Source organism: Hyaena hyaena, unplaced genomic scaffold (genome assembly GCF_003009895.1).
Source record: "Hyaena hyaena isolate Hyena2069 unplaced genomic scaffold, ASM300989v1 scaffold_36, whole genome shotgun sequence".
In the NCBI taxonomy this organism is placed as follows: domain Eukaryota; kingdom Metazoa; phylum Chordata; class Mammalia; order Carnivora; family Hyaenidae; genus Hyaena; species Hyaena hyaena.
Genome location: NW_024080668.1, coordinates 12,402 through 25,625, shown reverse-complemented (window position 1 = coordinate 25,625; position 13,224 = coordinate 12,402). Strand labels below are relative to the sequence as shown.

The 13,224-nt window shown below is 37.9% G+C and overlaps 1 protein-coding gene across 2 annotated transcripts in view; it reads left to right on the top strand.

The window, feature by feature from the left end:
• LOC120229887 (protein NPAT) overlaps nt 1-5,690 on the top strand; it is a 49,711-nt gene extending 44,021 nt beyond the window's left edge. For both annotated transcript variants that reach the window (XM_039229205.1, XM_039229204.1), the window contains exons 16-18: nt 1,515-1,575; nt 1,738-2,893; nt 4,083-5,690. In XM_039229205.1, the coding sequence (XP_039085136.1) occupies nt 1,515-1,575; nt 1,738-2,893; nt 4,083-4,160 (1,295 nt within the window). In that variant the 3' untranslated portion in view covers nt 4,161-5,690. The remainder of the gene's footprint in view (nt 1-1,514; nt 1,576-1,737; nt 2,894-4,082) is intronic.
• The last annotated feature ends 7,534 nt before the right edge of the window (nt 5,691-13,224 follow it).

Below are 13,224 nucleotides of genomic sequence, written 5' to 3'. Positions count from 1 at the left end.
CTGGTCTTCTCTCCCACCTCATCAGTAGGAAACTGCATTTTTTTCACATCACTCCACTTTGGTGTATACCTGTTTTTCCAGAATCATCCTCCCTTTCCTTTCTTTCTCATGGGAACAATGATCTTGCTCTTCATAAAGTTACTGCAGTCTGCCTGCATCTTCTATCTTGTGTTTGTCTTAAATTTTTCTTGTTTGGATCCTTCCCTCTCTGGCTGTAAAGTTCTTGGATTTGTCTTACCTGCCAGCACTTCCCAACACTTCCCATCTCCCATTCTTTTTTCATCCATGTCACTGGTTTTTCTCCTGTTTCCCCTACAGTTGTTTAAATGGAGATCATCACTGGCCTAATATGTCATATACTTTGCATGGTTTCCATTCTGACCTTATTCCCTCCACTGGTTGACATTGTTGGTGGCTTCTGGACCCACCATGAAACTACTGCACTCCTGCTTTCGTGCCTGACTCAAGACCTTCAAATTCTGCAGGTCTTGGTCTCTCACCTCTTCCTTGTCAAAGACCTCCTCCTCTGCCTGCTGTTGATGTCACCATTGAGTCCTTCTTCATCCTGTATATCTTTGTGAATGCCCAGTCCTGTCTCCAAGGCCTTGATCATCTCTTACCTGGAGTATTTGTAGCCACCTATGTAGAATTTCTGTTGCAGTTTTCTTTCTTCTTTAGTCTGTCTTCTACACTACTGCCAGAATGACTTTCTAAAACGTAAATCTATTTACGCATCGTCCCTATATAAAATTCTGAAGGATTCTCTGTGAAACATTTTGCATAGGTCCATCTGGCTGGCTCAGTCGATTGAGGGTCTGACTCCTGGTTTCAGCTCAGGTCATGGTCTCACGGTTTGTGAGTTCGAGCCCTGTGTCAGGCTCTCTGCTGACAGTGCAGAGCCTGCTTAAGATTCTCTTTCTCTCCCTCTTTCTCTCAAAATAAATAAATATTTTAAAAAAGAAACCTTTTGCATAATGCACAAGGTCCTTTATGAGCTCATCTTTGCTTTTCTCTCTAGCTTCATATCTTGCTACTCCCCACATAAATTCCTAAGTCCATAGAATGTAAAATATGACTATTAAAACTCCAGAGTGGATGCTTTGCCTGACAGGGGCTTGCAAACAGGACAGTTAAATGGGCAGAATTTCAAGATAGGCATAATATATTGCTTTCTTTAACTTTGTGGGTCTAAGGGGTACCCCTGAGTGCTACGTTGAGCGTTATAATTGATAAATCCAGAGAGTGAATTCATAATATTTGGCTAAAGTTGGAAGCAAGTCATTTGCTCCATGTCTGTATTCCCTCTGTAAAATAGATGAGTGGCTGTCTTGTATATAAAACTAGAAGCTGCTTTTTATACCCAGTATGTGAGAGTACTTCATTTGTACATTAGCCGTCATTTACATTTTTCTCATAATGTGTGATTCTGTGGTCTATTGCATTTTCTTTCAGAGCAATGCACTCTTTCTCTCAGGAATGTTTTCCTTTTCTAATTATTTCATTTATCATTCCAGGAAAGCAGGTAAATAATTTGGTGGATTCATCTAGTCATTTAGTTGGATGTCATGCACAAAGGTGAGCATACGTGTATTGTCTGTGGTAGATTATTTGAATGCTCAGATAAAAACATAAAGGATGTCTTTATGTTGCTAAAAATAGTTACTTGTCTATTTGCAGAACTGAAGTGTCTGACAAGGATTTCTTTTATGTTGCTAAATTGTATTTTTTATCTTACAGAACTGAAATGTCTGACAAGAATATGGCCACTGATCTCGGGAAAAAATTGGAAGAAATCACAGTTCCCTTCTCATTAGAGAGTATAGCTCCAGCTAGCAAACCGTTTGAAAGCCACAGACGTGTGCTCTGTTTTGACAGCACCGCTTCTGTGGCGAATACACAGGGCACAAACCATAAGGCGGTGTCCCAAAACAAGGAAAGGAGTGACATTTCATTTCCTAATCTCGAGTCACCCACTGTGTCCTCCACCTCCAAACCCCCTTCTAATAATGCTCTTAAAAGAGAGAGAGAGAAACCTCCTTTGCCCAAGATTTTATCTAAATCAGAAACTACTAATAGCCGACATACCACCACAAAAGAAACTCAGTCAGAAAAGAGAGTCTCGCCAACAGAAATTGTACTTGAATCTTTCCATAAAGCAACAGCTAATAAAGAGAATGAATTATGCAGCGATGTCGAAAGGCAGAAAAATCCCGAAACTTCAAAACTGTCAAATGGGCAGCAAAATGGGGGTTTACGGAATGAGAAAACCGTAGCTTCACTACAAGAACTAACCAAAAAACAAGGCACGTCCTCAAGTAGTAAAAATGTCCTGTCAGTAGGTGCAGCTGGGAAGGATCCAAAGCAAGAGCAAACTAAATGTGCCGGGTCTTTGGTGAACCCGCTGACCAAACCTGGCGCAGAAGTGCTGCAGGATGGTCAGTGGCACAGCCCAGTAAGTAGGCTCCCCGATAGCTCTGACTCCCCCGTGCCCCGGACCGCGGGCTCGGGGGCAGGGGACAGACATAAAGAAGAACCTAGAGATGGGATCAAGGTCCCCTCTAGTAGGCGTTTTGGTGAAGACAGTAGCACAGCCAAAGCCATGGTCCCTCCTGTCACCCCAGACCTGCCTGCCTGCAGCCCTGCCAGCGAGACGGGGAGCGAGAACAGCGTGAACATGGCCGCCCACACCCTCATGATCCTGTCCCGAGCCGCCATCTCCAGGACCGCTGCAGCCACCCCCCTGAAAGACAACACGCAGCAATTCAGAGCGTCCTCGAGGAGTGCCACCAAAAAGCGGAAAATTGAAGAGTTAGATGAACGTGAACGAACCTCCCGTACTTCTAATAAAAGTCTTGCAAATTCATCACTCCCAATGAAAAAGAAGAAAATTAAGGCAAGTTTGAAAGTCTTAATTTCAAAACCACACTTTACCCTTCCTTCAGTGCTCGCCTTAGAGATCTCCGCATTTTTGCCGGAGCTTCCTAACGGTGCGTTCCGGTCCAGACCGCTCTGGGTGGTGGTTGACAGAAGGTATTCACAGCAGTGTGTCTCCGCCAGTGTGGTGCTCAGAGCGCGTCTAGGTGAAATGGAGCGCTTGCAGAACCGTTGCTGAGGCGTTTATCTATAAACCTCTTGGGGAAAGGAGGTTTCGTACCTGCCACAGTAGGACCCAGGCATGGGGGAGAATGATGTGAGGCATGAAAGATGGGGAAGCCAGTGTGTGTGGAATTACCAAGTAAAAACTACTGCGGCTCCTCCTCCTCAGGTTTTTTCCACACGTCCTGCCATTCTTCCATTGGCTCTGACAGATGCTAATTAATATGTTGGAGCAGAGTAAAAATTATTCCATTTACTTGTTTTTCGTTTGACCATAGTTCTCTGTAGGAAGGTAATGCAGGGAGAGCATTGATAACTGAAACCCATTTTTCCTAAACCTCTTTAGCCATTTAATGAGTGAACTGAATAGAAAGGATGTTCAGGATGTCCTGCGGGAAGTGTGTCAGGGAAAGCGCTGGCTTTGATGCCGTGCAAGCCTGGGTTGGAATCCCGCATCTCCTGCTCCCTGGGTCTGTGCTTGTGGTGAAGCCCGTGGCCCCCGAGGCTCAGCCGCATCTCTTGACATGAGGTCACCACACCTCTTCCCTGAGTGTAGGTTCGTCAAATGCTTGGGTGCATTAAGTGTCAGGAACTTGAACGGTACCTGTGACTTGTAGTTAGTAAAGCTTCCAAGATTTGTGGTTTGGTAATAATGACCACCTTTTATAGAAAACACGTTTTGTCTTACTCAACATTCATAAACTCTGGATTTCTATAGTGTCTTTTGCCCTAAACTCATGTTAAAATACCACTAAAGTATAATTTATTAACTTTGGATTTATAAGATGTGTCCCTGCTTCTCTGTGTAACTAAAATTCCAGCGAACTAAATAGTAGAATTGTAGTAGCATAGGAAGAACCTGATAAAAGGTTTCTAAATGAAAGTTTGGGGCCTTGTTTGAGTTCAATATGTTAACTTAGGTTTATTTTTTCTTTTCTTTTTTTCTCTTTTTTCTTTCTTTTTTTTTTTTTTTTTTTTTTTAACAGAAAAAGAAGCTACCCAGTTCATTTCCAGCTGGAATGGATGTGGACAAATTTTTGTTATCATTGCATTATGATGAGTAAACACTCTGAACCTAAAAGAACAGTAGCTGTTTAAAACTCGTATCCCTTGAACTATGAGTGTAGGGAATGAGATACTGACAGAACCTGACCTGCACTTTCCTTGTACTGAAATTTCACTTTATACCTAAATCCTGCTGTTTCTGAAGCAGCTTCCTACTTTGTAAATAGATGTACCTGGTATATTTTTTATTTTGGAAAAACATTTGCAGAAATGTAAGTAAATCCAATCTGCAAAACTGTATAGCTGTGACAATTGCGTACTGTAAATACTGTATGAATCTGGTTGAAATAGAGGTTAAATCAGCCTAGTGTTCTTATATTGTGTTTTTTGACTTCTTGTGATCCCTAACTCTGAGGTTGATGCATTTGGAGTAGTTTCTCACTTTTGGGGGGGAAATGATGCTTTAACTTACAATTGCCTTCGGTAACTGTCCTACAAGACATTTGAAGACAGCCACAAAGGTAGTACAGAAGTAATGACAACCTCATCTGGTGGTAGAGTGACCAGAAATTAACAATTTAGGATTTTTTCTAGAGTGAATACTTTATTAGCCTTTCTTATTACAGTAAAGGTTATATTCCTGAAATTTTACACTTTAAGTTTCTTCTGATGGTTTTGGCTCTCTTTGTTTTAAAGAGAATTTTATAAACCATTTTTGAGTGTTTTGATCTTTGGTTTATAACTTTTACGATCTTTTACAGAACTTTAAGTGTTTAGACTGTTGAGCCATACAAAGTCTGTTCATGTGGTAGCTGAGATTTCTTGGTATGTATCCTTTTCCCCACACACTGGGGCTTTGAAGAATTGCACTAATCCATAGCACTTGTTACGTAGCAGTGACCAGTGAACATTTGATTTAAGTCTTGTGTTTTGGATTAAAGCTTGTGTGGAAGACCATCGTCTGGGAAGCTATGTCCATCATAAGATGTAAAAAGAAAAAATCATAGTTTTATATTTTAATTTAGTTTCTCCTACAATGGGCTGTTAAGTAACTGTGTCTGTACTTAGATATAGTGCCCCCTACAGTGTTACAAAGAGTTACTCTCACAGAGTCCTTAAGGAGAATGAAAGAGGTGCCTTCTCTGTTTCAATCTCACATGATTCAGTCAAGTTGAAAAATTGGTTTAAATCTTTATGAGAACAGAAATTAACATTAATATCTGACCAGTTGTGCCTAGATTAATCTAAAGTATATTCTTAAGTGCTTTCTGTTTGGTTGAATATCAGTATATCAGGGGTTTTTTCTATAGGTATGTATGTTGTTAGAGTCCTTTTCCTCAACCATTTTTTTTTTAATACTGGGCCTTTAAAAAACTAAATCGATCCTACTCCATTCAGTGTGGAAATCACGTTGTAATTGCTGGAACTTACTGCAGAAATTTGTCTTGTGAGAAATGGTTATGATATGGCAATAGTCTATTCATAAGTACATATCATACACTTAATGTTTATTTAACTTGATTTGATACTGTACTACAGTTAGGTTTGAATAAATATTTTCATTAATTTCAAAAGTTTGAACTACTTTATACTGGCAGTCATTCTCATTTAGATACTTTGATTAAATTCCTTTGCAAGCCACTGTTACAGAAGTTGACATAATGTCGGAAAATAGATATTTGCTTCTCATTCAATTAATATGTATTACTATTTGTTAAGTGCTAAGAATTCACATACAAATAAAGTTTGCTTTATTCAAGATTCTTAGGTCACTAGCCAGGAGCCATTAGATATAGTCCACAGACAACCTGTACTTGGAGCTTTCATTCACATTCAAGAGTAAAACCATAGTCCCCATTTTACCTTAAAAGTCCAGATGTCCTATATGTAGTGTATTCTCAGTAACCTGTTTTAACAGTCAGATGCCCGGGGACTGCATTTCAGGATCAGAGTATATATATATCATAAACAGCTTGTGGCTACTTTTATAACTACATGTAAGGATCCACTCTATTGTGTACATTACTTAGTGGTTAATGTAGCCATGTATCAAATCTGGGAATTCTTGTAATTAAAATGTTTGATTATTTTTAGCCCTGGATATTATTAGAACCTTTTAGTGTGTTGGAGTTGGACGTGAGAAGAGCATCCGTGAGCATTCAGCCAGAGGCTAGATGTCATGACCCTTAGGGGAGGATAAGATTTTATTTTCGATAAGGAGTAATTTCAAATGCAGTATTACTATATATTTTACTTTCATTATTTCTCAAGCCACCATCTTTCTTCAGCCAGCACCTCAGCTTCTTGAAATTCTGTATGAAGTCTTGACTTTATTATTAGCCTTGTTCTTGTCTTTTCTTTTTTTTAGGTAGGCTCCATGCCCAATATGGGGCTTAAATTCACAATTCCCTGATTACAAGTCATGTGCTCTGCCAACTGGGCCAGCCAGGCCTAGGATTTTTCTCCGCATAGACTTTTCCTTTTTATAAATATTAGTTAATATTCAGCATACTTTTTTCCTAAATTAGTTTTTCCGTATAGCTGAACTTAAGCTCTAAATAGAACATCCTAATGCTATTTTTCACTTCAAGTAATATCAAGCATTTTCTAGTTTTTGCCAACAGAAAAAAAGAAAAACATTTATATGACAGCCGTTAGGAGTCATGATTTCAATTCATGAATGAATACAAAGCTTAGAAAGTTTAAAAAAACAGCACTGACAGATTTGTGACCAAATATCTGTGTGTTACCAATTGCTTCCTTAGGAGACATTTTAGAGAGTGGAATTACCAAATTCAAAACTGAGTGTACATTTTTTTTGAGGATCTCAAGATATTTTGCCAAATTCTTGTAGAAAATATTTTCAGTTTGTCATTTCTGCCACAGGATCTGCTTATTCCTTACCAGAGATCTAGTGAAGAATGTCATCGCTGGTTTCTAGGCTTTTACTTCTTGATTTATTAAAATTAGAAATTAGCTCCTAACCCATATAAAATTTGTTTTGGTGTCTGGTATGAGGTAAGGATCAAAGTCTGTTTTTTCCCTAAATATTTAACCATTTGACTCTATAACTGATTAAGATAAGGTTTCTTTCCTCACATACATTTACTTACAGTGTCTCCCTTACTCTCTCCTGATCCACAGTCTCTTAACAATTCTAAAATCCAAAAGGTTCTGACACCAATTTTTCCCAAGTTTAGCATCAAAATCATTTTATGACAAAACCTGACCTGATTTGACATGAGGCTACATGAATCTTTCTCATTTGGTATGAATATTCATGTTTTACTAGAAAAGTAGTAATGTCCTTAATTAATGTGCTGTTTGAGATTCAAATGGGTGTGTATAATACATGCATTGTGTTACTTTTTTTAAAATCGTGAACATTCTGAATCATGAAACTCACCTTACGTTAAAGGTATAAGACCAAAGACATTGAACCTGTATTAAGTTTATACATGGGCACCTGGCTGGCTCAGTTGGTTCAGCATCTGACAGCAGCTCTGGTCATGATGTAATGGTTTGTGAGTTCGAGCCCTAATAAGGGCTCTGTGCTGACACCTTGGAGCCCGGAACCTGCTTCAGATTCTGTGCCTGCCTCTCTCTCTGGCCCTTCCCACCACCGCTTGTGCTCTGTTTTTCTCTCAAAAATAATTAACATTAAAAATTTTATATATATGTACATACACTATGTATTGCAATGTATAGATTTTGTGTTGTTGATTAAATCATCATAGCTTTGTGTCCATTATAACTATTATTCTTTTCAAGTACTCCTGCCATGTGTTCTGATTAACTTTTTAGAATCACTTATTTGTTTTTTAATTTTTTTTAATGTTTGTTTATTTTTGAGAGAGAGAGACAGAGCACGAGCAAGGGAGGGGCAGAGAGAGAGGGAGACACAGAATCCAAAGCTGGCTCCAGGCTCCAAGCTGTTAGCAAGGAGCCCAATGCAGGGCTTGAACTCATAAACCATGAGATCATAACCTGAGCTAAAGTCAAAAGCCTAACTGAGTGAGCCACCCAGGTGCCTACTTGTTTTATTTCGAATTAAAATTATTTTGTTGGGGGTTCCTAGATGGCCCATTCAGTTAAGCATCCAACTCCATTTCAGCTCAGGTCATGATCTCACGGTTTGTGGGTTCAGGCCCCATATCAGGCTCTGCACTGACAGTGTGAAGCTTGCTTGGGATTCTCTCTCTCCCTTTCTCTCTGCCCCTCCCCTGTTAGTGTTTTCTCCGTCTTCTCCTCTCTCTCTCTCTCTCTCTCTCTCTCTCTCTCTCTCTCTCCCACCCTCCTTCCCAAAAATAAAAACATTTAAAAACTTGAATTCTTTTGGAATATTCATTTAAAGTACATTAATCCTGTAAGTTAGCTGATACTGAAAGAAGCAAATGTTAAGGACAACATGGTATACATCCATAGCTTTGTAGTTCCCGCTAGCCTCATGAATTTTTTGCTAAACTGAGTATTTTGTTAAATAGTATTTTGCTATTTTTATAGAACTCTTGTTCTAACTAGTTACTGCTTTTTTAGTTAGTGTAAAATTTTTATGAAAGCTTAACAGAAAGAATGTGCCAGCTGTTAAGTTCACACACTAAAGTGGATTTCCTAAAAGTACACACATCCACTTAATCACCCAGAACAAGACCAGAACATTACCAATACCCTGGAGTTCCTTCATACTTCCTCTAGTGACTCCTCACCCCAAGGGTAATAATTATCTTGGCTTATACCACCATAGTTTGAGCTTTTTTTTTTTTTAATTTTGTGTGAATGTATTTGCAATATATAGTCTTCTAAAAACTTCTTTTGCTCAAAATTCCAAGATCCATTCATGTATGTGTTTCAGATGTCACTTCAGTGCTATGTATTTTTCCATTGTGTTTATCCATCTTGTATTATAAGTTAACCCATTTTATACTTGAACATTTCAGTTTGGAGCTACTATGAATAGAATTGAATATATTTGTACATCTTTGAGGTGAGTATATTACACTTCTCAGTTGGTTATATACTCAGGAGTAGTTTGCTGGCTCATAGGGTTACATATATACAACCTTATTCAGATTTTTCAGTTTCCCAGAGTGGTTTTACTAAATCATGCTACTGTTAACATTGTAAAAAGAGTTCCATTTGCTTTACATCATTGTCAATAATCGGTATTTTCATTTTAGCCATTTTGATAGTGTATGTTGGCATCATAATGCAGTTTTACTTTGATTTTTCCCGACAGTATTGAGCACCATTTCAGTGCTTATTGGCCATTTGGATAGTTTATTTCCTTTTGTAGAGTGTCTGTTCGTGGGCTTCTTTTTTTTTTTTTTTTTTAAGAAAGAGTGAGCAGGGGAAGGGCAGAGAGGGAGAGAAAGAGAATCCCCAGCACATTTCGTGCTGTCAGTGCAGAGCCTGATGCAAAACTCAAAATCAAGATCCATGAGATCATGATCTGAGCCAAAGTCAGATGCTTAACTAACTGAGCCACCCAGGTGCCCCTCTGTTCGTGTCTTTTGATGACTTTTGTATTGAGTTGTCTGCCTTTTTCTTACTGATATGTATACGTTCTGTGTTCTGGATACAGTCCATGAATGTCCAATGTCTGAATATTTTACCATGTTTTTCTTCTGGCAGTTTTATTGTTCAGCCTTTAGTGTTTGCATTAAGCATCCATCTAGAAATGATTTTGCATATGGATATCCAACTAACCCAACACCAGTATTGAAAAAGACTGCCCTTTCCCAAATACATCATACTGTTCCCATTGTCAGGAGCTAATAAACTGTGAAGGTGTGAGTTTACCTCTGGACACCAATCTGTTCCACTGGTCTTTTTTCTTACCTGAAATATCATTAACATACAATGTTATGTTTCAGGTATACAACATACTGATTCACACAACTCAACACATGACTTGGTCTTCACTACAGTATGTGTAGTCAACATTTGTCACCACAGAACGTTATCACAGTGTGATGACGAATGTATTCCTGATGCTGTACTTTTCATCTCCATGACTGAATTTATAACTAGAAGTTTGTACCATTGGTCTACATTTTAAAGATGTGCCACTAACCATCTTAATTACTGTAGGAAATCTATTTGTTTTAGGTTTTATATTTGAGCTCCTTAACAAAGTGAGCTGTATGAGAGCCATGGCTTTCCTGGTGCTTGCTTCTTACTTAACAAGGATGTATCATCCCTAAATAATTATTATCTAATTTCATTTCTTCTTACTATCCTGATTAGCCCTTCAAGTACAACTAGTCATGATCAAAGTAGGCTTCCCTGTCTTATTCCTCATTTTAAAGAGAATGTTCAATGCACTGTTGGATTTTGTTTGCAATGTTTTAAGAATTTACATCAGGAGTGTCTGTTCAACTTAATTAGATGCTGTTCTAACATCAATTAAAATGCTTTTGTTAAATCCATGAATTTGTTTTATATTCTAATATTATATACTTTGCAGTCTTAGTGATTCTGTAAATATAACTTAATTTGATTTGCCAGCAGTTTAATGTTTACTTAATAATGAGATTGGTTTCCAGCCTATGCGAGTTTTTTCAGTGGATTTGAAGCTTTCTATGTCTTTCCAGTTGATTTGAATATTGGAATAATAAAAGTACTTGTTTTAGGATTAATGTGATGTTTAAGACAATTTATGTAGAGCATTTAGGTCAATGGAACATAATAAGCTCCCTCACAACTAGCTGCCATGCTGTTTTTTATTTCTGTACTCTGCAACAGATTATTTAGAATGGGAAACAATTAATTATTCCTTGAAACTAAATCACCTAAGCCTGCAGGCTTTTGCAGAAGCAGTTCATTTTATTTTCCCAAGATTTCTTCTAGGCTGATCGGTATAACCAGGCTTTGAGCTTTTGTCTGAATTAAATATATTTTTCCTCTGAATCTTACTCATTCTTTTTAGAGACGAATTTTCTAACAAAATCACCTCTTGAATTTAACAACTGTATACTTTTCTGATTGACTAATTTGTAGTTTGTTATTAATGTTTGCTATTTTCCTCAGAGTTCTTCTGCATGTTTACTTCTTAAATTGAATGAAGAGTTATCTGGCTTTTTCTCCCCCTTTTAAAACTGCAAGCATTTAATTAAGACTATGAATTTAGTTCTGATTTCAACTTAAGACATCGAAATTTGGAAGATAGGGTAAGTACTTTCCAATTCTTATTATTTTTATATGTTAATTACTTAGAATAAGTATGCTTTATTTGCCTAAAAATTTGTTTCTATTATTCTGGTAAAAAGGTAAGTTGATATTTCTGTAAATATTGCATGGAGGCCAAAAACAAATATTCTGGTTATAAATATGCTTAGGTTTGACTTTTATTTAACTCTTTTTTTTTTTTTAACTGTTTATTTCTGAGGGGGCCCAGACAGAGAATCCCAAACAGGCTCCATGCTATCAGCGTAGAGCCACCCAGCGTGAAGTTTGAACTCATGAACCATGAGATCATGACCAGAGCTGAAATCAAGTCAGACACTCAACCAACCAAGCTACTCAGGTGCCCCTTGGCCATAGTTTTTGCTTCATTTGTTTTCTTCTTCTTGCTTAGGGCAGTCTGTTACTGTCATTAAGTATCACTGTCATTTTTTTCAGCTTTATTGAGTTAAAATTGATGACTAACATTGTTAAAGATACTTGAAGTGTACATCATGAGTGGATCTACAGTACATTTTGGAAGGATCCCTCCCATCAATTACATCCATCACTCCCATCTTTATCGTTGTGGGTGGGTGTGACCTTTGAGTTCTCAGCAAATTTCAACTATGTAATACAGTATCATCCACTATAGTCACCATATTACACATTAGATCGCGAAACCATATTCACATCAGAGCTGACATGTTGTATGTACCCATTTATAAAATCCTATTTCCAGCCACCACTCCCTCTACCTCAGCCCGTATCAATGACTCTCCTACTCATTTTTTGTTTGACTTTTTAAAATTCCACATGTAAGTGATAGCATGTGATATTTCTCTTTCTCTGGTTTATTTCACTAAGTGTATACATAATGCCCTCAAGATCCATCCATGTTGTTGCAGGTGCAGAATTTCTCTTTGTCATGGCTGAATATTCCATTGCAGGTATTTGCCACCTCCGTTGTATCTGTTCATTCGTTGACTGCCACTTAGGTGTTTCCACTTTAGGCTACAGTGCATCATGCCTTTTCAACGTCCTGTTTTCATTGCCTTGGAATATATTTTTTTCATATTGTTTCTGATTTTTCTTCTTTAATTTTTGAGAAAAGTCTATTCTGTTTTCCATAATGACTGCACCAGTTTTCTTTCTCACTAACAGTGTGCAAGGGTTGTGTGCTCCACATGCTTGCCAGTGCTTGTGTCTTTTCAGTGATAGCCATTCTGCTGGGTGAGAGGTGATACGTTGTCATAGTTTTGATTTTCATTTCCCAGGTGACTGCTGATAGCACCTTTTCACATACCTGCTGCTCACTTACACCTCTTCCTTGGAAAACAGTCTCTTCAGATCCTCTGCCCATTTTGTAGTTTGCGTGTTTTTTTGCTATTGAGTTTTAGGAGTTCTTTTTGGACATTAACTCCTTATCAGGTACATGGTTTCTAAATATTCTGTCCCATTCCATACGTTGTCTTTTCTTTCTGATTTTCTTGGCTGTGCATAAGCTTTTTCATCTAATGTAGGCCCATTTGTTTCCTTTTGTCTGTCATTTTTGCTTTGGGTGTCAAATTTAAAATATTGTCAAGGTCACTTTCAGCGAGGTTGGTGGGGGGATGGGTAAGGAGGGCACATGTGATGAGTACTAGGTGCTCTATGTAAGTGATGAATTACTAAATTTTCCTGAAACCAATACTCTGTGTTAACTAAACTTGAATTTAAATAAAATCTGTGTATTCTTCTAGACGTGTTACGGTTTCAGATCTTAAATTTCAGCTTTTAATTTGCATTTTGAGTTCATTTTTATGTATGGTGGAAGAGGTCTAGTTTCATTCTTTTGCACGTGGCTGTCCAGTTTTTCCAACACCAGTTATGGAAAAGACTGAACTCAAGAAGTGTGATTGCTCCATCTTTGTTCTCTCAAGATTGCTTTGGCTATTCAGGGTCTCTTGTCGTTCCATACAG